The 23748-nt window shown below is 51.6% G+C and overlaps 1 protein-coding gene across 1 annotated transcript in view; it reads right to left on the bottom strand.

The window, feature by feature from the left end:
- The window catches only part of LOC147108328 (arrestin domain-containing protein 5-like), a 65901-nt gene extending 42492 nt beyond the window's left edge, over nt 1-23409 (bottom strand). Inside the window, exon 1 of the mRNA XM_086004922.1 lies at nt 23070-23409. Coding sequence (XP_085861048.1) covers nt 23070-23346 — 277 coding nt within the window. The 5' untranslated portion in view covers nt 23347-23409. The remainder of the gene's footprint in view (nt 1-23069) is intronic.
- Nucleotides 23410-23748: the final 339 nt, after the last annotated feature.

Below are 23748 nucleotides of genomic sequence, written 5' to 3'. Positions count from 1 at the left end.
TTTCATAATGTTTAAGACCTCTATTAGGTCATCCCTCAGTCTTCTCATTTCTAAAGAAAAGAGCCCCAGCCTGTTCATTCTTTCCTGATCATTATAACCTTTCAGTTCTGGTACCATTCTAGTAAATCTTTGCTGCACCTTCTCCAATGCCTCTATATCCTTTTTATAATATGGAGACCAGAATTGTTCACAGTACTCCAAGTGTGGTCTAACCAAGGTTCTTTACAGGTTTAACATAATTTTGCTGCTTTTTAATTCTATCCCTCTAGAAATGAACCCTATTGCTTTGTTTGCTTTTTTTAATGGCCTTACTAACCTGCATTGCTACTTTTAGTGATCTGTGTATCTGTACCTCCCAGATCCCTCTGTTCCCACCAGATCCCTCTGTTCCTCTACCCCATTTTGTGGTAGCGAGTTACACATTCTCACCACTCTCTGGGTAAAGAAGTTGCTCCTGAATTCCCTATTGGATTTATTAGTAACTAACTTATATTTATGGCCCCCAGCTCTGGTCTCGCCCACAAGATTAATGTCTTAATCTAAATGTACACTCTCGGGAGCCGCAAGCCTACATTTCGTTGTACTGCACTTGTGCACTAACAATGACAATAAAAAGTTGATTTGATTTTGATTTGATTTGATTTTGATTTAGATACTTATTATCCAAGCAGTATGTGGCCTGCTTAATCTTTCTACCAAAATGTACTAACTTACACTTATCTATATTGATATTCATTTGCCAATTACACACCCATTTTTTAATTCATTCACGGGATGTGGGCGTCGCTGGCGAGGCCCGCATTTATTGCCCATCCCTAGTTGCCCTTGAGAAGGTGGTGGTGAGCTGCCTTCTTGAACCGCCGCAGTCCGTGTGGTGAAGGTACTCCCACAGTGCTGTTAGGGAGGGAATTCCATAATCTTGACCCAGCGACGATGAAGGAACGGCGATATATTTCCAAGTCAGGATGGTGTGTGACTTGGAGGGAAACTTGGAGGTTATAGTGTTCCCATGCACCTGCTGCCCTTGTCCTTCCAGGTGGTAGAGGCCGCGGGTTTGGCAGGTGCTGTCGAAGAAACCTTGGCAAGTTGCTGCAGTGCATCTTGTAGATGGTACACACTGTAGCCATGGTTCGCTGGTGGTGGAGGGAGTGAATGGGATCACTACTGTTCACAATTTACATTAACGATTTAGACTTTGGAATCAAAAACACAATTTCTAAATTTGCGGATGATACCAAATTGGGGGATAGTCAATACTGAGGAGGACTGCAATAAATTACAGGATAAACTTGCAGAATGGGCAAATAATTGACAAATGAAGTTCAACACAGATAAATGTGAGGTATTACATTTTGGTAGGAAGAATAGGGAGGTCACTTATCAGTTGGAGGGTGCGAGTCTAGGTGGGGTAGAGGAACAAAGGGATCTCGGAGTACAAATACACAAATCACTAAAAGTTGCGCCACAGGTTAGCAAGGCCATAAAAAAAGGCAAACCAAGCACTAGGGTTTCTTTCTAGAGGGCTAGAATTGAAAAGTAGGGAAGTTATGCTAAACCTGTATCGAACCTTGGTTAGACCGCACTTAAAGTATTGCATACAGTCCTGGTCGCCATATCATAAAAAGGATATAGAGGCACTAGAGAGGGTGCAGAAATCGTGTTTGACAAATCTGTTAGAAATTTTGAAGATGTAACTAGTAGGATGGATAAGGGGCAACCAGTGGATGTAGTGTATTTGGATTTTCATAAAGCATTTGACAAGGTGCCACACAAGAGGTTATTACACAAAATTAGGACTCATGGTATTGGGGGTAATATATTAGCATGAATTGAGGATTGGTTAATGGACAGAAAACAGAGAGTAGGAATAAATGGGACTTTTTCAGGTTGGCAGGCTGTAACTAGCGGGGTACTGCAAGGATCAGTGCATGGGCCTCAGCTATTTACAATCTATATTAATAACTTAGATGAAGGGACTGAGTGTAACGTATCCAAGTTTGCTGATAATACAAAGTTAGAAACATAGAAACAAAGAAGATAGGAGCAGGAGTAGGCCATTCGGCCCCTCGAGCCTGCTCCGCCATTCAACGAGATCATGGCTGATCGTCCAAATTCAGTACCCTGTCCCTGCCTTCTCTCCATATCCCTTGATCCCTTTAGCCTTAAGAAATATATCCAACTCCTTCTTAAATATATTTAATGAACTGGCCTCCACTGCCCTCTGTGGTAGAGAATTCCACAGGTTCACCACTCTCTGGGTGAAGAAATTCCTCCTCATCTCAGTCCTAAATGGCTTACCCCTTATCCTTAGGCTGTGACCCCTGGTTCTGGACTCCCCGGCCATCGGGAACACCCTTCCTGCATCTAATCTGTCTAGTCCTGACAGAATTTTATAAGTTTCAATGAGATCACCTCTCATTCTTCTAAACTCCAGCGAGTACAAGCCCAATCGACCCAATCTCTCCTCGTACGTCATTCCTGCCATCCCAGGTATCAGCCTGGTGAATCTTCGCTGCACCCCCTCCATGGCAAGAACATCCTTCCTCAGATAGGGCGACCAAAACTGCACACAATACTCAAGGCGTGGTCTCACCAAGGCCTTGTACAACTTGAGCAAGACATCCTTGTTCCTGTACTCGAACCCTCTCGCTACGAAGGCCAACATACCATTTGCCTTCTTAACCGCCTGCTGCACCTGCATGCTTACCTTCAGCGACTGGTGCACAAGGACACCCAGGTCTCGTTGCACTTCCCCTTCTCCCAATCTATTGCCATTCAGATAATAATCTGCCTTCCTGTTTTTACCACCAAAGTGGATAACCTCGCATTTATCCACATTATATTGCATCTGCCATGCTTCTGCCCAATCACCCAACCTGTCCAGATCATACTGGATTTTCAGGGCATCCTCCTCACAGCACACTCTCCCACCCAGCTTTGTGTAGTCTGCAAATTTTGAGATATTACATCCAATTCCCTCGTCTAGATCATTAATATATATTGTGAATAGCTGGGGTCCTAGGACCGATCCCTCCGGTACCCCACTAGTCACTGCCTGCCACTCGGAGAACGACCCATTAATTCCAACTCTTTGCTTTCTGTCTGCCAACCAGTTCTCTATCCAAGTCAATACCTTGCCTCCAATCCCATGTGCCTTAACTTTGCACGCTAGTCTCTTATGCGGGACCTTATCGAAAGCATTCTGCAAGTCCAAATACACCACATCCACTGGTTCTCCCTTATCTATTTTACCAGTTACATCCTCAAAAAATTCCAGTAGATTAGTCAAGCACGATTTACCTTTCATAAACCCATGTTGGCTTTGTCCAATCCTGTCATTGTTCTCCAAGTGTTCTGCTATTACATCCTTTATAATGGACTCTAGCATTTTCCCCACTACCGATGTCAGGCTTACCGGTCTATAATTCCCCGCTTTTTTCCCTACCACCTTTTTTGAATAGTGGGGTAACATTAGCTACCCTCCAATCCATGGGTACTGTTCCAGAGTCTAGCAAATTCTGGAAGATGACCAGTAATGCATCTACTATCTCTAGGGCCACTTCCTTAAGTACCCTCGGATGTAGATTATCAGGCCCTGGGGATTTATCGGCCTTTAATCCCGTCAATTTCCCCAACACCATTTCCCTACCAATACTGATTTATTTCAGTTCCTCCCTCTCATTATACCCTATGTTCCCCGACATCTCTGGGAGGTTATTTGTGTCCTCCTTTGTGAAGACAGAACCAAAATATGTATTTAATTGGTCCGCCATTTCTTTGTTCCCCATTATAAATTCCCCTGATTCTGACTGCAAGGGACCTACGCTTGACTTCACCAATCTTTTTCTCTTCACATATCTATAAAAGCTTTTACAGTCTGTGACGAGTGGCACTGGGTGAACCCAAATGCAGGAAGGCAAACTCAGGCAGAGGATAGGTTGCAAACACAAAGATAGACTTTAATAGAAACAAACAAAATAACAACAGCACAGATACAGGCTAGCAGGCCAGCAAGAGGATCACAAGGCAGTGTGATACTCAAGACTGAGTACCGAACATAAAACTAAGCACCACTTAAATAGCAGGCATATAACCATGCACAGGTGAGTACGATTAGGAAGAAAGAAGGAAACAATTAAGAGCTCATGGTGCCCGCTGGTGGCGAGGCAAGGCAGAACCTGGGTCATTCCTGACAGGAACCCCCCCCCCTAGAAACGGCCCCCGACGTGCCCCCAGAAGGTCCATGGCGACGACGAAGAAAGCCCTGCACCAAGTCGCGATCCAGGATGTTCCGGTCCGGGACCCAGGAGCGTTCCTCCAGACCATATCCCTCCCAGTCCACCAGGAACTGGAGGCCCCCGCGAACCTGGCGAGAGTCCATCAGGCAACGGACCGTGTAGGCAGGCTGGCCATCGATGATGCGGGGAGCAGGGGGAGGTCTCGTGGCGGGCGCCAGGGAACTGATGGCCACTAGCCGGAGCCGGGAGATGTGGAAGGTGGGATGAATCCGCATGGAGCGAGGCAGCTGGAGACGGTAGGACACCGGGTTAACCTTCCTCAACACCATGAAGGGACCGATGAAACGGGGCGCCAGCTTGCGGGACTCCACCCGCAGCGGGAGATCCTGAGTAGAAAGCCAGACCCTCTGACCAGGACAGAATGAAGGAGCCGGACTGCGCCGCTTGTTGGCCCGGATCTGTCGTTGCCGAGAAGCTCGTTGTAAAGCCAGCCGCGCTCTCCTCCAGGTCCGTCGACAGCGCTGGACAAACTTTTCCACGGAGGGAACCCCCACCTCGAGCTCCTGCTCCTGGAACAGTGGAGGCTGAAACCCGAACTGGCACTCGAATGGCGATATTCCTGTGGAGGAGCAACGCAAGGTGTTGTGCGCGTACTCAGCCCAGACGATGTGATGGCTCCAGGTCGCAGGGTTAGCGGACACGAGACACCTCAGGGTCGTCTCCAGGTCTTGATTGATCCGTTCCGTTTGACCGTTAGACTGAGGGTGGAAGCCCGAGGAAAGGCTGACAGTAGCTCCAATGAGCTTATAGAAAGCTCTCCAAAACCGGGAGGCGAATTGTGGACCACGGTCAGAGACGATGTCAAGAGGCAAACCGAACAACCTGAAAACATGCTGGACCATGAGCTCGGCTGTCTCTTGGGTTGAGGGAAGCTTGGGCAAGGGCAGAAAGCGACAGGCTTTGGAGAAGCGATCCACGATGACCAGAATGACAGCGTTGCCTTGAGATGGTGGAAGGCCTGTGATGAAATCCACAGAGAGGTGTGACCAGGGGCGGGTGGGAATGGGGAGAGGATACAGCAAACACCGGGGGCGGGATCGAGGATTCTTGTTTCGTGCACAAGTAGCACAAGCTGCCACGAACGCTATTACGTCCCTCTCCATGGTGGGCCACCAGAACCTTCTGCGAAAAAACTCCAGCGTCCTGGATGTGCCTGGATGACCGGTGAGTTGAGACGAATGCCCCCACTGCAGAACTTGTGAGCGTGCCGTGTTGGGAACAAAAAGGCGACCTGGTGGGCCGTTGCCGGGGTCTGCCTCCCTCTGTTGCGCCTTCCTGACCAGCATCTCGATCCCCCAGCGAACCGGTGCTACAATTTGAGAAGTTGGAAGAATAGGTTCTGGTTGTCTCTCCCGCTCAGGTGGATCAAATTGCCTGGAGAGAGCATCAGGCTTGAGATTCTTGGATCCTGGACGATATGACAGGACAAAGTCGAAATGATTGAAAAACAGTGCCCAGCGAGCTTGACGGGAGTTAAGCCGTTTGGCCTCCTGGATATAGGCCAGATTCTTATGGTCTGTCCGGACAATGAACGGGTGTTTAGACCCCTCCAACCAATGTCTCCACTCCTCCAGTGCCAACTTAACTGCTAGTAGTTCCCTGTTTCCAATATCATAGTTTCGCTCTGCAGGAGTGAGTCGGTGAGAAAAGAAGGCGCAAGGGTACAGTTTGTTGTCGTTAGACCGCTGGGACAAAACGGCACCCACTCCTATATCAGAGGCATCCACCTCGACAATGAAGGGGAGTGAGGGATCCGGAATCACGAGGACAGGAGCAGACGTGAAGCGCCGCTTGAGATCCTCGAAAGCCTGTGCAGCCTCAGCGGACCAACTGAACCGGGTGGAAGCAGTTTTGGTGAGGGTGTTGAGAGGGGCAGCAATGGTGTCAAAGTTCCTGATGAATCTCTGATAGAAATGAGCAAACCCCAAGAAGCGTTGCACCTGTTTGAGAGAGGTGGGTGGTGGCCAATCTCGGACAGCTTGGGTCTTGCCAGGGTCCATTTGGATATTGCCGCTGGAGACGATGAAGCCCAGGAATGAAACCGTGGAAACATGAAACTCACACTTCTCAGCCTTGACAAACAAGAGGCTGTTAAGCAGACGTTGCAGGACTTGCCTTACATGCTGGACATGATCGTGAAGAGCTTTGGAGAAAATGAGAATGTCATCCAGGTAGACAAAGACAAAGCAATTCAGCATGTCTCGGAGGACGTCGTTGATGAGCGCCTGGAACACAGCAGGGGCGTTGGTCAATCCAAAGGGCATGACCAGGTTCTCATAGTGCCCAGTAGGTGTGTTGAATGCCGTCTTCCACTCGTCACCTTCGCGGACACGGATGAGGTTGTAGGCGTTGAGGAGATCCAATTTTGTGAAGACTGTGGCTCCCTGTAGTAGCTCAAAGGCCGTCGACATGAGCGGAAGAGGATAACGGTTCTTTATAGTAATCTTGTTAAGGCCACGGTAGTCAATGCAGGGGCGGAGACCTCCATCTTTCTTACTCACGAAGAAAAAACCGGCACCAGCAGGAGAGGTGGACGGACGGATGAAGCCAGCGGCGAGGGCGTCACGGGTGTAATCCTCCATGGCGGCAGTCTCTGGAGCAGAAAGAGAGAAGATCCTACCCCTAGGTGGGCATGTCCCAGGCAGGAGGTCAATGGCACAGTCATATGGCCTATGAGGGGGAAGTGATGTGGCTCGAACCTTACTAAAAACCTCTCTTAAATCCTCATACTCGGGAGGCACTCAGGACAATTCAGAGTGAGATGGGGGGCTCCTGGGGCTGGGAAGGAGGCTTGGAGCGAAGACAGGTGGTGTGGCAGGCGGAGCCCCATTCTGTAAGCTGGCCAGCGGCCCAATCCATGCATGGATTATGGCAGGCCAACCAAGGGTAACCCAGAACTAATGGAAACTTGGGAGAGTGGATAAGGGAGAATTGGATGGTCTCGAAATGTTGTCCTTCCACGCCCAAACACAGGGGGGCAGTAAGATGGTGAATAGATCTGGAGCCCAGGGGTCTTCCATCCAGGGCGATAACAGTGAGGGGGTGATCTGGATGGGTCAGGGGAATCTTGAGTTGTTTAGCTAAACCCAGATCCATGAAGTTACCATCGGCCCCAGAATCCACCAGGGCCTTAAGATCATGTTGTTGATTGCCCCAGAAAAGGGAAGATGCCAGCAGGACCCTAGAAACAGTGGGGCCGGGAGGGATGGCTACGTTCATCTCAGGGCCCTCCGTCCTGGACGAGCCCTGGCTTTTCCCACCAACCCTGGACAAGAAGAGCGAAAGTGGCCCGGTTCCCCCAATAGAGGCAAGATCCCTCTCTCATTCGGCGATCACGTTCAGGCTGCGAGAGACGAACTACTCCCAACTGCATGGGCTCCTCTGGAGCAGTCAAAGATGGACTCGGGATGGCTCGGAGGTTCTCGGATGGCTTCGAAGCAGGGAAGGCTCTTGTTTCCGGAAGTGGGGTGAAAAAGGAGCGGCGTTCTCTTCGCCTCTCACGGAGACGATTATCCACTCGAATGGACATATCAAAGAGAGACTCCAAATCACTCACCAAATCTCTGGAAGCTAGTTCGTCCTTGATTTCATCCGTGAGACCGTGGCGAAAAGTGGCGATGAGCGCCTCCGAATTCCATTGGCTCTCCGCCGCGAGAGTGCGAAACTCAATGGCAAAGTCCGCAACGCTACGAGCCCCCTGGCGAAGCCGAAGCAGTTTGTTAAATGCCTCTCTCCCACTGACAGGATGATCAAAGACCTTTCTCATTTCCTCAGTGAAAAGTTGGTAGTTTGAACATGCCGGAGTTTGCTGTTCCCAGACGGCCGTAGCCCAGGTAAGTGCTTTGCCGGTGAGTAGCGAAACGATGTAGGCTACTCGGGAACGGTCAGTGGGAAACAATAAACTTTGCAGCTCGAAAGCCAGGGAACACTGGGTTAGAAAGCCTCGACATCCTCCCGGGTTACCATCATAGCGCTCGGGTGCAGGTAATCGGGGTTCTTTCAGAGGGGGAAGCGAAACCGAAGGAGCGGGTAATGGTGCTGGAGTAGCTTGGGTCACCTGACTCTGGCTCTGATGGAAAGCAATGACGAGGGCCTCCAGCTGTTTCTGGCTTTGGGAGAACGACGTGGCGAAGCACCGCAGTTCATCCAAGATCAGTTGTAGATGTTCAAAGACTCGTCGTGGCCATTGGTCCCTCTCTGCTGGGTCCATGTTTGGCTCAGTCTTGCTGTGACGAGTGGCACTGGGTGAACCCAACTGCAGGAAGACAAACTCAGGCAGAGGATAGGTTGCAAACACAAAGATAGACTTTACTAGAAACAAACAAAATAACAACAGCACAGGTACAGGCTAGCAGGCCGGCAAGAGGATCACAAAACAGTGTGAAACTCAAGACTGAGCACCGGATATAAAACTAAGCACCACTTAAATAGCAGGCATATAGGGATAGGGGTGGGATATGTGTTGGTGTAGGGGTGGGATATGTGTTGGTGTAGGGGTTACGGGGATCGGGTGGGATATGTATCGGTGCAGGCTCGATGGGCCGAAATGGCCTCTATCTGCACTGTGGGGTTTCTGTGATTCTGTGATTCTGTGATAACCATGCACAGGTGAGTACGATTAGGAAGAAAGAAGGAAACAATTAAGAGTTCATGGTGCCCTCTGGTGGCGAGGCGAGGCAGAACCTGGGTCATTCCTGACACAGTCAGTTTTTATGTTCTCTGCAAGCTTACTCTCATACTCTATTTTCCCCCTCTTAATCAATCCCTTTGTCCTCCTTTGCTGAATCTTAAACTGCTCCCAATCCTCAGGTTTGTTGCTTTTTTTGGCAAATTTATATGTCCTCTCTTTGGATCTTATGTTATCCCTAATTTCCCTCATTAGCCACGGTTGAGACACCCTTTTTTGTTTTATTTTTATGCCAAACTGGGATGAACAAATTCTGTAGTTCATCCATGCGATCTTTGAATGTTTCCCATTGCCTATCCACCGTCAACCCTTTGAGTGACATTCCCCAATCAATCCTACCCAACTCGCGCCTCATACCATCGTAGTTTCCTTTATTTAAATTCAGGACCCTAGCCTCTGAGTCAACTACTTCACTCTCCATCTTAATGAAGAATTCTATCATGTTATGATCGCTCCGACCCAAGGGGCCTCGCACAGCAAGATTGCTAATTAATTCTTTCTCATTACATAATACCCAATCTAAAATGGCCTGATCCCTAGTTGGCTCCTCAACATATTGGTCCAGGAAACCATCTCGTATACACTCCAGGAATTCCTCCTCCACAGTATTGTTACTAATTTGGTTAGCCCAATCTATATGTAGATTAAAGTCACCCATGATAACTGCTGTGCCCTTATTGCACACGTCTCTAATTTCCCGTTTAATGCCATCTCCAACCTCCGCATTACTGTTTGGGGGTCTATACACCACTCCCACTAACGTTATCTGCCCCTTGGTATTTCTCATTTCTACCCATACAGATTCCACATCATCAGAGCTAATATCCTTCCTTACAAACCAGCAATGCTACCCCACCTTCTTTTCCTTTTTGCCTATCTTTCCTGAATATTGAATGGGAAAGTAAGCTGTGAGGAGGACACAAAGAGGCTGCAGAGAGATATAGAGAGGTTGACTGTGTGGGCAAGAACATGGCAAATGGAATACAATGTGGGGAAGTGTGAAGTTATCCACTTTGGTAGGAAAAACAAAAAAGCAGAATATTTTTTGAATGGTGAGAGATTGGGAAATATTTGCGCTCAGAGGGATCTGGGTATCCTTGTACATGAATCACAGAAAGTTAACATGCAAAAAAAAAAAAAAAAAAAAAATTAGGAAAGCAAATGGTATGTTAGCTTTTGTTACAAAGGGATTATAGTATAAGATCCATGATTCTACGATTCTATGAGTATAAGATCTATGATTCTATTGCTGAGGCCACACCTGGAGTATTGTGTACAGTTCTGGTCACCTTACCTAAGGAAAGACATACTTGCCTTAGAGGGAGTGTAACAAAGGCTCACTAGACTGGTTCCTGGGATGAGGAGATTGCCCTATGACGAGCGATTGAGTAGACTAGGCCTATATTCCTTAGAGTTTAGAAGAATGAGAGGTGATCTAATTGAAACATATAAAATTCTTAAGGGGCTTGACAGGGTTGATGCTGGGAAAATGTTTCCCCTGGCTGGGGAATCTAGAGCGCGGGGTCACAGTCACAGAACAAAGGGTCGGTCATTTAGGACTGAGATGAGGAGACAATTCTTCAAAGGGTTGTGAATCTTTGGAATTCTCTACCCCAGAGAGTTGTGGATGCTCAGTCGTTGAGTGTATTCAAGACAGATGTCAATAATTTTTTGGGAATCAAGGGATATGGGGATAGTGCAGGAAGGTAGAGTTGAGGTAGAAGATCAGCTATGATCCTGTTGAATGGTGGAGCAGCATCGAAGGGCCAAATGGCCGACTCCAGCTCCTATTTCTTACGTCCTCCTCTGTATTAATTAATCCCAATTTGGTGTAATCCATAGTTCTGTCTGTTTCATGAGCATAAAACTGACCCGATATTTAGGGTTCCTAACCCATCGGATTGACCGGGAGCTTCCCGGAATCGGCGGTTCCTGTCTCAAGCATTGGGCTGGATTTTGCCATTGGAGTCGGGCTGGGGCGTGTCAGGTGGTTTCCGTGTCAGGACCCCGACTCCGATGTGAAGTGGGAAAAAAGTGTGATTTTCCCCTAATTGGGCACTTGATTTCCAGCGTGTGGGAACCCCTGGCCCAATTAGTCTTTCCATCCTGAAAGTCGCCTCCGATGATGTCATCAGTGCTGCTAGATTTAAGACCTGCAAGCAGCCTTGCTTCTTCTGAAGACTGGAAACGCTTTGGACATTGTAGGAAGGACTTCATTTACCGACCATGTCCACCAGCAAGCAAAATTCTGCACCTCGGTTTGATGAGGCCTCCCCCCAAGGTCTGGTGCAGGGAGCAAGACCTAATAAGGAGGTGCTCTTCCCTTCCTCAGGGCGAAAAAAGCCCCCACAACAGACTAAAGCTGTGTGGCTGCAAGTGGCCCAGGAGGTCAATGCCATCTCTATGTGCCGCAGAACCTGGCTGCAGTGCAGGAAAAGGTTTCATAACCTTCTCCGCACAGGAAAAGTGAGTATGACTTTCTCATCACCCTCAATCTCATCCCCATCACCTCTCCTCACCAACACTCTGCTTTGCCAACCTCTTCCTCCACATCCCACTTGACACTGACATCCCTGCACCATTCCCTCCCTCTCTATGGTCACATTCACTTAACTATTCGACCATGCAGCCTTCACACTCCCTATCACTGTGACGCAATAACAACTTACAACACACAGGGAGGGCCCTTTGTCTCCTTCTAAGCATCTATGCTATGGATTCTCTACACTCATTCCTTCATTCTCACTCAAATTCCACTTGTGTCCCTCACTGCAGGAAAAGAGAGCCCACAATAAGAGGGAAAGAGCGAGGACAGGAGGAGGGCCACCCTCAGTAGCCCAGCTCACCACCTCAGAGGAGGCGGCCCTGGAAATTGCCGGGATCGAGGCGGGCGCATCACAGCAAGCTGGTGACAGAATAGTTTGGCATCTCTCTCATTGACATTGCATGAGTGACTGATAATGATTCTGATGCTCTAACAGATTGACTTATGATCATCTGTATAATTCAATGAGCATGCAACCTTTACCTCATATCTCTAACTCTTTCCTTTACTCCCCCACAGGACCATCGAGAGCCCCCGTCCCCACTGTTCAGGAGGAAGAGCCTGAGCTTCCAGACTCTTCAGAGGAAGCTGCAACCTCTGAGGGCGCTCCATCAGCAGAATTAAGCGCACCCTGCACCAGCGCAGACACTCACACCTCGGTGGGACCTTCGGGACATAGAGTAGAGTTGTCACCTGGTGTATCACAGCTTACAAGTGAGCATCAGCAGATGGTGGAGACAGGGACAGCAGTGGAGAGTCCTCGTCGCAGTGGAGAGGACGCTCCAAGCTCGGCTCCACTGCATGTCAACACTGTGCCTCTGGGTCCATCCAGAAGGAGAGCGGTGCTGGAACTCCAGGAACAGGTGCAGGAGTCTCTGGCAGGTTTTGTCTCCAGGGTCGCTGCGAGTGTGGAGCGAATGGAGGAGTCCATCGCTAACATGAGCAGAGCCTTTGTGGAGGCGTTGGCGCAAGAACGCATCACCACGGAAAGGATGGCAACCTCCTTGGAAAGGATGGCTACCTCCATGGTAAGGCTGGCTACCGTAGAGGAGAGGATGGCTACGGTAGAGGAGATGATGGCTACGTCCATGGAGGAGCTTAGTTGCCAGGGTATGGAAAACATGGTAATTGTTCAGAATAGACTGACATCTCTTGAGGAGCGATGGTCAGCTATTGAGCAAACAAACCAGACCTTCATGCAAGTCCTCTGGAGTAGGATTTCCAGTGCAGAAACGGGTCCTCATGCCCCCCCCGCAGTGCAGCAAGGTGCTGTCCAGCCACTTGCTAGCTCTGAAGTGGGGATGACCCATGAGAGGGATGTTGGTGGCATACAACAAGGAAGTGGGGGCTCCTCTCCAAGCGCTCACACTTCCATGCCACTGCAGAGCCCTCGGTAAGAGCCCCACCAGAGTCCCCACTCAACTGAGATCGGCGTCTCAACCCCTGCACAGCCGCAGGGGCAGCAGACTGCTGGCGAGCCCTCACAGGTTCGCAACCCCAGAGGACGCCCACCAAAGATGTTGAGACAGGAGCAGCAAGAAAGTGAGCAAGGGGCCTCCACATCTGCTGAAGCCACAGGGGAAGCACCACGCAGGAGTACGCGTAAGAGGAAGATAATGCACAAGTAGTCACAAGGGTAGTCACTTGGGTGTAATGTTATGTTTAATGTTGAAAAGCCAGCAGTTGCTTATTGTCATTAAAAATTTTGATGGCAAACTGAACAGTTGTGGCGTGTGTCATTTCGCTAATGGGACTTCCACATTGAGGGCTTAGGGCGACTTGCAATTGTCAGTATGGTGGTCAGAGTGATAGGAATCCGCAGGTTCTTGGCCATTGTCGATGATCTGATAAGAAGGTGCGGGCAAAAGTGTTTGTGCAGGCGAAGCAAATCTGGCCAAGATGAGTGCATCCCTTGCATCCCGGGCAGCAATGTGGTCATGCGCTGGCGCCTTCTGGCCTGTGCAGCTTCAGGTGGGTGAGCAGCAGCTTGGCACTCCTGTTGTTGATGCTGCTGTTGGTGGTGTTGTTGTTCATGGTTCTGCTGCTGCCACGGCTGATCTTCGTCCGAATCTGATGTCCAGGAGGAAAGGAAATAAAGGGTTCCCATGCTTCTGGTATATACCTCAGTTGAGGAAGCGCTCAGTCAAGGTGGCGAGAGGGGTTTCCCAGGAGGTCACACTGGAGATGGGTGTCAGGCTCCAAACTTCCACAACATTGGGTATGCCTGCTAAAAGTTCCCCCAGACCTGAGACAACAAAGTCCTGACACCTGCAAATGATGATTGCTGAAAACTCCTTTTTAATGGTGGAGCTGCAGTTGTTAGTAAGCAGTCCACTTGTGAGGCCGCCAGGATTCACTGGTGTGTTCCAGAGGAGGCGTGCAGGACGTGGGAAAAGTGTTAAAATCAGAAAGGCCTCTCAAAATGGGATTATAGAGGCAATTGAGTGGTTGTTAAGGGCCTTAAGGGCCTATCCCGCCTCTTGGAGGCGGGATGGAAATGGAGTCAGAAAACACGCATTTGGGAAAATTGCTCGGAGGCGGAATGGAGGCGGGATCGGGCCCGCCCGCCATTTTTTGTGATTTTACCACCTCACACGCCTCCAATCCCGCCTCCTCGGGCCTGGCAAAATCGAGCCCACTGTCTCCAGCAACCCAGGAGATCAGCGAGTTAAATATCCTGCCGCAGTGCGTCCATGGGAACAATGTGTGAGGTACTGTAAATAATTACAAACTGCTCACCTGGCATCGGGAGTCAGAACCAGGTTAAACTGCATTCATTTTAAACAGAATAATTTCCCAGCCTTTTGCACGGAGCTGGGCACCTGCAGAGAGTCCGGTGCGGCCAGGGGAGAGGCTCGGGAATCGGGAGAGGTGGGGAATGGGGGCTGTGGGAGAGGTGGGGAATGGGGGATGGGGAGAGATGGGGAATAGGGGAGAGGTGGAGAATGGGGAATGGGGGATTAGGGAGAGATGGGGAATGGGGGACTGGGGAGAGATGGAGGCTGGGGAATGGGGAGAGGTGGAGAATGGGGGATTGGGTAGAGATGGAGACTCGGGAATGGGGGAAAGGTGGAGAATGGTGAATGTGGGATTGGGGAGAGATGGAGGCTGGGGAATGGGGGAGAGGTGGAGAATGGGGGATTGGGGAGAGATGGAGACTCAGGAACGGGGGAGAGATGGGGAATGGGGGATTGGGGAGAGATGGAGACTGGGGAATGGGGGAGAGGTGGGGAATGGGGAGAGATAGAGACTGGGGAATGGGGGCTCTGTGAGAGTTGGGGAATGGGGAGAGATGGGGAATGGGCGAGAGGTGGAGAATGGGGAATGGGGGGTTGGGGAGAGATGGAGACTGGGGAATGGGGAATGGGGGCTCTGGGAGAGGTGGAGACAGGGGAATGGGGAGAGATGGGGAATGGGGGCTGTGGGAGAGGTGGGGAATGGGGAATAGCGGCTGTGGGAGAGGTGGGGAATGGGGAGAGGTGGGGAATGGGGAGAGGTGGGGAATGGGGGAGAGGTGGGGAATGGGGGCTGTGGGAGAGGTGGGGAATGGGGGAGAGGTGGGGAATGGGGAATGGGGGCTGTTGTGGAGGTGGGGAATGGGGAATTGCGGCTGTGGGAGAGGTGGGGAATGGGGGCTATGGGAGAGATGGGGAATGGGGGCTGTGGGTGAGGTAGGGAATGGGTGAGAGGTGGAGAATGGGGAGAGGTAGGGAATGGGGAGAGGTGGGGAATGGGGGCTGTGGGAGAGGTGGGGAATGGAGAATGGGGGAGAAGTGGGGAATGGGGAATGGGAGAGAGGTGGGGAATGGGGAATGGGGGAGAGGTGGGGAATGGGGGCTGTGGGAGAGGTGGGGAATGGGGAATGGGGGAGAGGTGGGGAATGGGGAATGGGGGAGAGTTGGGGAATGGGGAATGGGGGAGAGGTAGGGAATGGGGGCTGTGGGAGAGGTGGGTAATGGGCAATGGCAGCTGTGGGAGAGGTGGGGAATGGGGGCTGTGGGAGAATGGGTAATGGGGGAATTGGGGAGAAATGGAGACTGGGGAATTGGGGAGAGATGGAGACTGTGTAATGGGGGAGAGGTGGGGATTTGGGAGAGGTGGAGAATGGGGAATAGGGGCTGGGGAGAGGTGGAGATAGGGGAATGGGGGAGATGAGAATGGGGAATGGGGGCTTGGAGAGATGGGGAATGGGGGCTTGGGGAGAGATGGGGAATGGGAGATTGGGGAGAGGTGGAGACAGGGGAATGGGGAGAGATGGAGAATGGGGGCTTGGGGAGAGATGGGGAATGGGGGCTTGGGGAGAGATGGGGAATGGGGGCTTTGGGAGAGGTGGAGACAGGAATGGGGGCTTTGGGGGAGGTGGAGACGGGAATGGGCATTCAGGGCAGAGATAGAGACTGGGGAATGGGGGCTTTGGGAGAGGTGGAGACGGGAATGGGTGCTTTGGGAGAGGTGGAGACGGGAATGGGCATTCAGGGGCAGAGATAGAGACTGGCGATTGGGGGCTTGGGGTGAGAGGGAGATTGGGCAATGGGGTGGGCGTGGGGATCAGCATTTCCCACAGAGCAGGGAGCAACAACAGCAAGGTAGTGAGTGAGAGCAGCCTGAGAGAGGAGCAGCCAGTAAAGGGGTGAGTGAAACCTGGGGACCTTACTGTGGGGAAAATAGTGAGAGATTATTTCCAGTGGTGGCCGAATGGGGAACTAGAGAAAGGGAACCAAGGATTCTCACTGGAAGAAATAACGGGGAAGAGAGGAGGAAGGTTATTGAACTGAGCACTATTAGGCCATGGGATTCTTCACCATAGGTGACTATTGAGGTAGAGACTAAATCTTCATTACACAGGTAATGGACAGCGGGCGGTCGAAGGGAGTTTTTCGGCCCAACTGCCTGCCTCTCTTCTGCGGCCACTTTCACACCTGGGTGGCCCTGGAGATGGAGTACACGGTGTCCGCCAGCGCGCTCAAGGCCTTCCGCGACCGGTGGGCACCGCGGGGACTGGAGTGCATCATCACCCCGGCCAACAAAATTTTAATTTAATTTGTTAAGTTTTATTTAATGTTATTTTAGTTACAGTCTATTTGTTTATGTACCCATCAGAAGAGTACACAGGGAATGGGATAAATATTTGACCATGTCACATGATCAGGCATCACATGGTCAGATGTCATTTGGTCAGGATGTCACATGATTAAACCTCTAGGAATGCATCCAACCAGAATTGGCAACCCGATATTGGGTCGGGCCATTTTTCAGGCATCCGGAGCAGCTGGCTAAAACAAGCATTAGGCCCATTGCATCATTACCAATATCACACTGCATCATTTCAAGGTATTTAGCTGTTGCTCTTATTTTTTTTGTCCAACTCATAAAAACCTCAATCAGTCGCTGTTAGGACTGATGTAATATGTTATGGGCTAGATTTTCAGTATAGACAGTTTTGGGGCGCTAACTTTAGCGCCCGCCCCAAAGTAGCGCCCCGTTGCCGGAAATTCATTGGCTTCGCCCTAAGAGGTTGGTTGAGCGCTAAAAGAGGCGTTCCACTACTATCTTTAGGCGCTAAGCCGGCGGTGCAGAGCGCAGCGCCCGAGCGCAGCGCACGGCAGACACTCTGGTGCCAGTGAGCTCTTAAAGGGGAAGGGAGGAGGAGGAGGAGGAGGAGGAGGAGGAGGAGGAACCGTTCACAACAACACAGTGGATCCTTCCACACAACACATGCAGACTGCCGTTTATAGTGCAGGAGGAGTGCCCTTTAATTTGCGCTCCCCAGGGTGTGTTGCGTTCCATTTTACAAACGCTCTGGACGCCAGCCGCAGAATGGGGCGGTCCGACTGAAGTTTGGATTCGGGGCGGCCAAAGGGCGTTGCACGAGGATGTGACGTCATTTTCTGCGCGCGCATCCGGGCGGCCGCTAAACTTTGCGCCGGCGCTAACGGGCAACTTAATTTGGGGCGGGGCGCAAACTGCGCTGCGCCCGGGCGCTACACGAATAGCGCCCGAAAATCACTTCTCTTAAGGCGCTAACTGCTGGCGCAAGCAACTGAAAATCTAGCCCTATGACTTTTGTCTTCAAAGAAATAAACAGTGATAGATTGAGGTTATGTTTTGAGTATTTTTTCAATATGTTTTTTAGGCGTCAGCTGTGGCTCAGTGGTAGCACTCTCACCTCTGAGTCAGAAGGTTGTGTGCTTCAAATCCCACTCCAGAGACTTAAGCACCGAAATCTAGGCTGACACTTCAGTACTGCACTGTCGGAGGTGCTGTCTTTCGGATGGGACGTTAAATCGAGCCTGCAACTGCCCTCTCAAGTGGACGTAAAAGATCCAATGCCACTATTTCAAAGAAGAGCAGGGGAGTTCTCCCCGGTGTCCTGGCCAATATTTGTCCCTCAACCAGCATCACTAAAAAGCAGATTTTCTGATCAATATCACATTGCTGTTTGTGGGACCTTGCTGTGCGCAAATTGGCTGCCGCTTTTCCTATATTAAAACAGTGACTACACTTCAAAAAGTACTTCATTAGCTGTAATACACTTTGGGACATCCTGAGGCCATGAAAGGCGCTATATAAATGCAAGTCTTTCTTTTTTATGACACCAAAGGAACTAGCTAAAAATAGAAAACCTTTTTTATTTTGGACATTGAGTGTTTTGCCTATAATATATTAAAAGTTTCGTGTATCGTGCACACTTCCTATAAGTATAACATTTACTTCCTCTATCTGTCATATTTACAGTTACCCTTATTCATAATCAAATTTATTACAATCACCCCAAATTGATTCTAATCTAGGCTAATTTTTTCTACTACACCAGCACGTTCCCCAATTTACTGTACTGCAGAAAATTTACCAAAAATCTCAGTGCATCCATCACAATACAAACATTACACTCCAGACGTCACACTTCAAAGCTTCAAAAGTATATAAAGGAAATGGAAGAAAGGCAAAGGGCTAGATTTTCAGTATAGGCAGTTTTGGGGCGCTAACCTTAGCGCCCGCCCGAAGTTAGCGCCCGCCCCAAAGTAGCGCCCCGTTGCCGGGAATTCAGTGGCTTCGCCCTAAGAGGTTGGTGGAGCGCTAAAAGAGGCGTTCCACTACTCTCTTTAGGCGCTAAGCCGGCGGTCCAGAGGGATAGCGCCCAGGCGGGGCGCAGCACGGGTGCGGTCATTTTTGCACTGACAGCAGACCCCGTGGTGCCGACCAGCTCTTAAAGGGGGAAGGGACGAATTGGTCTGCTGCCACGCCCTGCACACTGCAGCCTTGCAAAGAGGCCTCAACACTACTGCTCAGCCCCAGGGAGTCATGGCAACGCCAGAGAAGGCCCGTCAGCGTGCCCTGCGCTTCTCAGAGGGTGATCTGGACATCATGGTCACAGCTCTGGAGGTGAGGCGCAAGATCTTGTTTCCAGACAGTGGGAGGAATCCAACCCACCACGACTACACCAAAGCCTGGAAGCAGATCGCCCAGAGGGTGACGTTCACCGGCGAGGCCCCCAGGACCCACACACAATGCCGTAAGAAATACAACGATCTGACCAGGATTGTGAGGGTGAGTAGCCTTTCCAGTCTCCTCCTCATTCTTGCATGTACACCTGACATGATGGGCAAAGGGACCTGAAAGTCCTTTTGGCCAGCCCTCAGCCAGCAGCATTGGGACAGTCATGAGCATCAAATGGCCATTCGGCACTCTACACTTTGGCCAAGCTATTCCACCATGGGAGGCAGTGCACACTACATCAGGGCTTCACTCTGTCCAAGCTATTCCACCATGGGAGGCAGTGCTCACTACATCAGGGCTTCACTCTGTCCAAGCTATTCCACCATGGGAGGCAGTGCACACTACATCAGGGCTTCACTCTGTCCAAGCTATTCCACCATGGGAGGTAGTGCACACTACATCAGGGCTTCACTCTGTCCAAGCTATTCCACCATGGGAGGCAGTGCACACTACATCAGGGCTTCACTCTGTCCAAGCTATTCCACCATGGGAGGCAGTGCACACTACATCAGGGCTTCACTGCGCACTTACAGCCCGTCCTTTCTCTTGCAGGCTAAAGTAGCGTTTAATCGCCAGGCCCGTGCCAGGGGTGGCCGCGCCAAGCTGCAGAAGCTCACTCAGCTGGAGGAGCGCGTGTGTGTGCTCATGGGAGCACGTGTGATTGTCCCCACAGCGTGCGGTGTATCCGACCCTCCACTGCCCGGCAATGGTAAGGACCTCGCCTTTTGGCCCTCTCGCGTCGCACTGGCCCATCCGAGCTACCTCCTTTGCCACTGTCCCACCAATGCGCTGAATCCCACCAGTCCTAACTCCCTCGCTGACGCCGTCTCCTCACTCTGAAGCTACTCTTGTGCATTCCTGCTTTCAGCTGGTGACGACCAGGACCCTGAGGCTGCCAGTGACAGCACCTCCAACCAGGAGGAGGAGGAGGAGCAAGCCGGACCTTCGGGGGAACAGTCACGTCCCGCAGGAGAGGAGGAAATGCTCGACACCTCCTCGCTGGACGAGTGCCTGGAGGAACTGTCGCAGGGCAATGCAGCTTCTGGGACCAGTGGCGTCCAGCCACCCAGCAGCCGTGCGCATGGCCCACGGCCTTCCCCCCAAAGGGGGGAAGGATCAGAGGGGAGTGCTGCTGCTCGGCACACTCGCCGTCACCAACGCGGCAAGGGTCCCCTAGTTCGGCCCCCTCCTCCCCAGCGGGAGAGTCGCGACTCCAGTCCGGACACCTTCACTTCGGAGGAGGTGCGGAAGCTCGATCAGATGGCCGACGACTCGGACCGGCGCCACACGGAGCTCATGAGCGTGGTGGGGCGCATGCCTGAGGCCATCGAGTCGCTGGCGACCAGTGTGCGCGAGTTCGGGGCAGCAACTGCCGCGACTGGCCGCATGCTAACTGATGCCGTCAAGACCCTGGCGGATGTGATGCGCGCGCACACCAGGACCACAGGGCCACTCACTGCTGCCACACGCGCTGTCTCAGGCAGGCATCGCCAGGGCAGGCGCCGCGCTGGACCATCCCAGCAAGCCGGCTGTCGGCTGATTGCTGCGGATCCTGCAGTGCGGGCCCGGCCGAGTGCCACCGCGCCACAGCACCAGCCAGCGCATCCCAGACGCCTGCTGGCCCACATTGCGCCATCCGTCGCCGCCATTCCCCCTCTGGGCCGTCAAGGGCAAGTGGCTGCAGCTGATGGTGGCCAGGCTCAGGTGCGCCACTCAGGAGACGGCCCCTCGAGGCCCAAACGCCGTGTAGGCCGCCCCCCAGCGGCATCTGGCGGAAGGGCATCTGAGCCTCAGGCGCCTTCCCCCAGCCTCGCAGCAGCCACTGGGCAGAGCTTGCGAAGGAGCAGCAGGCAGGGCAGGGGAGGCAAAATGCTGGCCAAGGTCTCGCCCTCGCGGGCCACTCAGTAGAGGGTGTGGCCAGCTTTCCTTTAATATGGCGGTGGCCATCTTTATTTTGCCCATGGTTGTGCTTTTGGAGGGCTTTTTTTTTGCGTTAGGCCGACGTTGAGGCCCGGTTTCAATAAAGGTGGAGTGGCTCCTCCCCAGTTTGTGGGAGTGAGTCGTTTGTTGGGCTTTTTGTGGGGCCCGTTTATTGTTTTTGGGGATTCATGTGGGAAGGGCTTTTCATTTTTGTTTAATAAAAAATTATCTTTATTCATGCAGTCTCCATGGTTGTTCTTCTTAGTGTTTGTTGGCTTCGCCGGCTGAGGGCTTGCGGAGCGGCTGCATTCATCTTCCCTCATGGCCCCTGGCCATTCCCTGACAGGGGGCTTAGAAGTACCGTGTAATAAGGTGGCGTCGTGCGGCCCTTGGCCCTGGTCGCTCCCTCCTGGGAACGTACTCCTGCTCCTCCTCCTCCTCCTCCTCCTCCTCCTCATGCTCCTCCTGCTCCTCCTCCTGAGGTGCTGGTCCAACGTCAGGTGGCAGTGCCTGAGTCCTGCGGATAGCCAGGTTGTGTAGCATGCAGCAAACCACCACAAATTGGGAGACCCGGTCCGGCGAATACTGGAGAGCTCCTCCGGAGCGATCAAGGCAGCGGAACCGCTGCTTGAGGACCCCAATAGTTAGCTCGATGATGTTGCGGGTGGTTTGATGGCTCTCGTTGTAGGCCTCTTCAGCAGCGGTCCTGGGCGCGCGGAGCGGGGTCATGAGCCAGGTGCACAAAGGATAGCCTTTGTCCCCGAGTAGCCATCCTCTTGGGGGAGGCTGTGCCTGGAACATGTCATGCACAGTACTCTGCCGCAGGATAAAGGCATCGTGGCTGCTGCCTGGGAAGCTGGCATTGACTGCCATGATGCGCTGCTTGTGGTCACAGACCAGCTGCACATTCAGAGAATGGTAGCCCTTCCTGTTGCGATACTGCTCGCCATGCTCCAGAGGGGCCCGCAAAGCCACATGCGTACAGTCAATGGCGCCCTGCACCAAGGGGAATTCCCCGAGTCTGGAAAATCCCAATGCGCGCTGATGCTGGCTCTCCAGGGCCATGGGGAAGGAGATGAATTGGCTTCTCCTTCTGAACAGTGCTTCGATCACCTGGCGGATGCAGCGATGCGCGCCGTACTGGGAGATGTTTGCTATGTCCCCAGCAGCGTATTGGAAGGAGCCGGTGGCATAGAAGTTCAATGCCACTGTCACCTTCACTTCCACCGACAGAGACGTCCTGCACCTGAGCTTTGGCCGCAGATCTCGGCGAAGCAGGTGGCAGATCTCTGCAATCACCCCCTTCCGGAATCGGAGCCTTTTAACACATCGCGCGGCACTCATGTTTAGGTAGGAGCGCTGCTGGCGGTATAGCCTGACTGGGTAAGGCCTACGTGGCCGACGCCTGTAGCCCCCTCTGCCTCTAGCCAGGGCTGCCCCTCTCACAATGCGTCTGCAAGCCCTACGGACATGGAGCTGCAGCTCCGCGTTGGCACCCCATGCAACCCCCATCAAATCCTGGCAAACACTCTAATTTCCAAATGGCCACTTGCAGCGCTGTTGCCTGAGTCCAAAAATACCTGGCTCTTGCTGCTTGAAACCAGTTAGCTATCCTCCTTGTTGTGTCTCCAGAAATGCGTTGCACAAGACTGTTTTCTGAAATAATGGATGGCCTTTATACTGGAGAGGACGTTCCCTTTAATTAGCGCCCCCCGGGGCCCGCGCTGGTTGTGTTGCGTTCCTTTTTCCAAACGCTCCGGCCGCCCGCCGCACAATGGGGCGGTCCGACTGAAGTTTGCAATCGGGGCGGCCAAAGGGCGTTGCACGAGGATGTGACGTCATTTTCTGCGCGCGCATCCGGGCGGGCGCTAAACTTTGCGCCGGCGCTAACGGGCAACTTAATTTGGGGCGGGGCGCAAACTGCGCTGCGCCCGGGCGCTACACGCATAGCGCCCGGAAATCACTTCTCTTAAGGCGCTAACTGCTGGCGCAAGCAACTGAAAATCTAGCCCAAAGTGTTCTTTTTCTACCCCCTTGTTTGACTAATCCCTTTATCAGGGTGCCCCTAGCTGGCTCATACTGTGGTGTAATATGTTTTCTGTTATTGATCTCAACTTTGTACCTGCTCCCCACAGTGTGAAGATGTGATGAAAATAATCTTCTTTATTACTACAGTGGATTTTCCTGCTGTAATCGAGATTTTCGTTGGATTCCCCAATCCACTCCACAAATCCTTTGCCTGCTACCTTCAACTTCACCGAATAAAGGAACAAAGGCTCATTCAGCTCCAAGACAACTTTGCCATCGATATTCTCACCAGCCAAATACACTTCATCGTTAAAAAACAGTTCCAATTTTGTAACTTTTGGTATGGGAACAAATACGGAAACTGTTCCCATGACAGGGACGGGCCTCCGAGCGAGTGCCCCAGATACTGATTGTTCACTGCAGATGCCTTGAGAAGCAGTTTAGAGCTCCTCTGAGGGTCAAAGGTCAAGGATGATTATGATGTCAAGAATGGAATGACAAATGACCTTTCTTTATGACACCAAAGGAACAATAGTTGAATGCTCTTTTGTTGTGTAATTACTTATCTTGATGTCACAACTGGTTCCCCTAGGCATTAAAAACCACTAATCAAAAAGGCCTACAGTGCACTCTTTCTGCATTACTTTAACAAGAGATTGATACCGTTAATCAAGAATTTTGTAACCTTTTTCATGGTTCTTTTTCTGTTCATGTGTAGACAATGAGGACAGTTTGTGCTATAGACTGTTAGGACAGGGGTGGGGCAACAGCCT

The sequence above is a fragment of the Somniosus microcephalus genome, chromosome 13 (assembly GCF_052327205.1).
Source record: "Somniosus microcephalus isolate GS21.2 chromosome 13, FLI_Smic_1.0, whole genome shotgun sequence".
Classification (NCBI taxonomy): domain Eukaryota; kingdom Metazoa; phylum Chordata; class Chondrichthyes; order Squaliformes; family Somniosidae; genus Somniosus; species Somniosus microcephalus.
Note: the sequence above shows the minus strand (reverse complement) of the source record. Positions and strands in the feature narration are given on the sequence as shown.